The following is a 650-nucleotide window of genomic DNA, read 5'->3' as shown; positions in this document are numbered from 1 at the left end:
CAGGCCGCGGGCGCCGCGCCTGCGCGCTGGGGCGGTCTGTCTGCGCCTACGTCTACTTTACACGTTTCCTTTTTCCCCTACTTTTTTCAAAACAGGCTTTTACACTTTTTTGTTTCAAACACGGAAAGAATCAAACCTAGTCCTCCCCGGAGACGGCGCCGGTTCCGGCCGAGACTCGGACACAGACCGGCGGCGAGAGCTAGCTGATTACGCAGAGACCCCAGCCTGCAGCGCGCCCGCCCCCCACCCGCCCCCCACCCCGCTCAGGGTCACGCAAACACTATCCTTTCTCGCTCTCTCGAGTTTTTCGGGTACTTTTTTCTTTTGCTTAAGCCAGAGACAGAAGAGAGGAAGAGCAGAGGAGGCTCGGCGGCGGGAGGCGGCGGCCCCCGGCCCCTGGCCCGGGCCAGCGGAGCACCGGCGGCCCGCGGCCCTCAGATGTTCACGTCCTGCACGTCGGTGGGCGTGCAGGCCAGGTCCAGCTCCTCCTCCGCCTCCTCCTCGGCCGCCTTGGGGTCCAGGTTCTGCTGGGCCTGGCGCAGGCTGGCCTCCAGCAGGGCCTCGATCTGCTCCTGGCAGGCGCGGAGGCAGTCCTGGGGGCACGGGGTCCTCAGCACCGCCGGGCAGGTCCACGGGGCGCTCGCCGCCGC

The 650-nt window shown here is 66.9% G+C and overlaps 1 protein-coding gene across 1 annotated transcript in view; it reads right to left on the bottom strand.

Moving 5' to 3' along the window:
• Positions 1-261: 261 nt before the first annotated feature.
• CCND1 (cyclin D1) overlaps positions 262-650 on the bottom strand; it is a 5,783-nt gene continuing 5,394 nt past the window's right edge. The window contains exon 4 of the mRNA XM_004695082.2: positions 262-593. Coding sequence (XP_004695139.1) covers positions 435-593 — 159 coding nt within the window. The 3' untranslated portion in view covers positions 262-434. The remainder of the gene's footprint in view (positions 594-650) is intronic.

Source organism: Condylura cristata, unplaced genomic scaffold, assembly GCF_000260355.1.
Source record: "Condylura cristata isolate star-nosed mole 26May11 unplaced genomic scaffold, ConCri1.0 scaffold00054, whole genome shotgun sequence".
NCBI classification, from domain to species: Eukaryota; Metazoa; Chordata; class Mammalia; order Eulipotyphla; family Talpidae; genus Condylura; species Condylura cristata.
This window is presented reverse-complemented; position numbering and strand designations above follow the sequence as displayed.